At 61.0% G+C, this 2,609-nt stretch overlaps 1 protein-coding gene across 1 annotated transcript in view; it reads left to right on the forward strand.

Annotated features, from left to right (window-relative positions):
• Nucleotides 1-788: 788 nt before the first annotated feature.
• The window catches only part of LOC108235653 (RNA-binding protein 15), a gene marked incomplete in the record, with an annotated part of 4,179 nt that continues 2,358 nt past the window's right edge, over nt 789-2,609 (forward strand). The window contains 1 exon segment of the mRNA XM_025005875.2: nt 789-2,609. Within this exon segment, the coding sequence (XP_024861643.1) occupies nt 960-2,609 (1,650 nt within the window).

Here is a 2,609-nt window from a genome sequence, read left to right on the forward strand (position 1 = left end):
CAAGAGGACAAATAACACCTTTTCAGTTCAAATTGCCAACCCGCCACAGTGGCGTGTGTTGATCAAATTCACCCGCCACTTCAAATATTTACCCGCATTTGGCCAGTGGCGGGTGCTAATTTCCACCCCTGGGTAGAAGAAACGAAAAGTAAAAAAAAAATGTTTAGGGTCTTGTAAAAAGCCACATATACAGAGAAAGAAACTTGCATGGTTTATGTGGCTTTGCTTATGCCCTGAGGTGAGTAAAAGCACAATTTATTCCAAAAATATGAGCTGATTGTGTGAATAAAAACAAAGCTTTCACATTATTTACATCCCGGATGGAAAAGTAGTGATTTTAGCCCACTGTTATTGTGTCAGTCTCTCTATTATTATGCAGGGTTCTTCTTCCACACCTTGACCTTTTGCACTTTCTGCCTCACATGCAAGTTTGGCATTAACAGCCCGCCCATCCCCCTCTCCACAAACTGGAAATAAAACCTTTTTCCTCCTGTGTTGGGCCCTTTGTCCGTGCAGATATTATGCAACCTCCGCGTGCAAACACACACACACACATATCTCCCATTAAAGTGTCTACATGTTCTGATTAACCAGAACGTGCTCATTTGGTTGTAAAACCCCTGCAGGTGAAGATAACTCTTATTTAAAGCACTGAAACTTCGAACTGCGGGGCTGTACTTTGACCCCGGAAGCAGGGGCCGCACCCTGTTCCGCGATTGGCCAGCCGCCGTTGGGTTTCGCGTGACCGACAAGCGGCCGACCCAATCTGGCTTCCCCGAGAGAGGCAGGGGGCGGGACCTCCGCCAACAGTAGTGCAACTTGTCCAACATGTCGCTTACGTAGCTCGCCTGAGAGACGGAGAGAAGCGAAGGAAGTTCAAGCAGCGTTGGGGGCTATTACTCCAGCCAGCGACCACATTTTAGGTCCGGGAGTGTTGTCGCAGCGGTGCGCTGTCTGAAATGAAAGGAAAGGAGCGATCTCCGGTGAAGAAACGATCCCGGGCGCCCGACGACGGCAGGGACCGAGGAGGAGGAGGAAGCTACCCGGGCGGCAAGAAGCTCTCTGCCGGCAGCAACGGCTCGGCTCTGAGCGGCGTCTCGTCCCGGAGGAGCCTCCACGGAGACAAGAGGGACTCAGACGGACACAACTCGTCCTGCCGGACCGGCGGCGGCTACGACTACGGGGTCGCTTCGGCGAACAAGTCGCACGTCGGCGCTGACGTCGCCGCGGACTCGTCCAGGTCGGGCTCGCGCGGCGACCCGCGGCCTCCGCCGAACCCCGGAAGTGAGTACAAGACCCTGAAGATCAGCGAGCTGGGCTCCGAGCTGAGCGACGAGGAGGTGGAGGACGGCCTCTTCCACGAGTTCAAGAAGTTCGGCGAGGTGAGCGTGAAGATCTGCCGCGAGAACGACGCGCGCGTGGCCTTCGTCAACTTCAGGAGGCCCGACGACGCGCGGGCGGCGAAGCACGCGCGCGGCAAGCTGGTGCTGTACGACCGGCCGCTGAAGATCGAGACGGTGTACCTGAGCAGGCGGAGGAGCCGCTCCCCGCCCAGCAAGGACGGCTTCCCGCCCGGGCACCGGAGCCTCCACCCGCAGAGAGCCCTGTCCCCCTGCGGCCTGGGTTACAGAGACTACCGGCTCCAGCAGCTGGCCCTGGGCCGCCTCCCTCCTCCTCCTCCTCCGCCTCCACCTCCACCTCCTCACCTCAGGGAGCTGGACAGGGACAGGGACTTCTCGCTGTACGAGACCAGGACCAGGGGCCCGTTCGCCCCGGAGTGCGCCGTGTTCCGCGACGAGGAGCCGCTCGGCCCCGAGGACGACCAGCGGGCGAACAGGACGCTGTTCCTAGGCAACCTGGACGCCAGCCTGGTGGAGGGCGACCTGAGGAGGGCGTTCGAGAGGTTCGGCGTGATCACCGAGGTGGACATCAAGCGCACGGCCAGGGGACACAGCAACACCTTCGGCTTCATCAAGTTCGAGAACTTGGACATGGCGCACCGGGCCAAGCTCGCCATGTCCGGCAAGGTGGTGGGCCACAGCCCGATCAAAATCGGCTACGGGAAGCCCACGCCCACCACCAGGCTGTGGGTGGGTGGACTCGGACCATGGGTACCCCTGGCCGCCCTGGCAAAGGAGTTCGACCGCTTCGGCACCATCAGGACTATAGACTACAGGAAGGGGGACTCGTGGGCTTACATCCAGTACGAAAGCATGGACGCGGCTCAGGCTGCGTGCTCCCACATGAGGGGCTTCCCCCTCGGCGGGCCGGACAGGAGGCTCCGGGTGGACTTTGCGGACACGGACCACCGGTACCAGCAGCAGCAGTTCCTGCAGCTTCCCCTGCCCCTGCCGCACTACGACCTGGTCCCGGAGTCCTTCTCCCACCACCTGCGGGAGCGCTCCCCCGCGCTGCCCGCTCGCTTCAGGGACCGAGCCCCGTACGCCTTGTCCGACTGGCCCGGCCCGGGCGTGCACGACAGGTCGCGGGGGGCGGGTTTCGACCCGGTGGACCGCCTGGAGCGGCGCCCCAGGAGGACCTGGTCCCTGGAGCGGGAGCTGCAGGCCCGGGATGCGGGCCACAAGCGGAGGCATTTGGACGACGGCTGG

Source organism: Kryptolebias marmoratus, linkage group LG4 (genome assembly GCF_001649575.2).
Source record: "Kryptolebias marmoratus isolate JLee-2015 linkage group LG4, ASM164957v2, whole genome shotgun sequence".
NCBI lineage: Eukaryota > Metazoa > Chordata > Actinopteri > Cyprinodontiformes > Rivulidae > Kryptolebias > Kryptolebias marmoratus.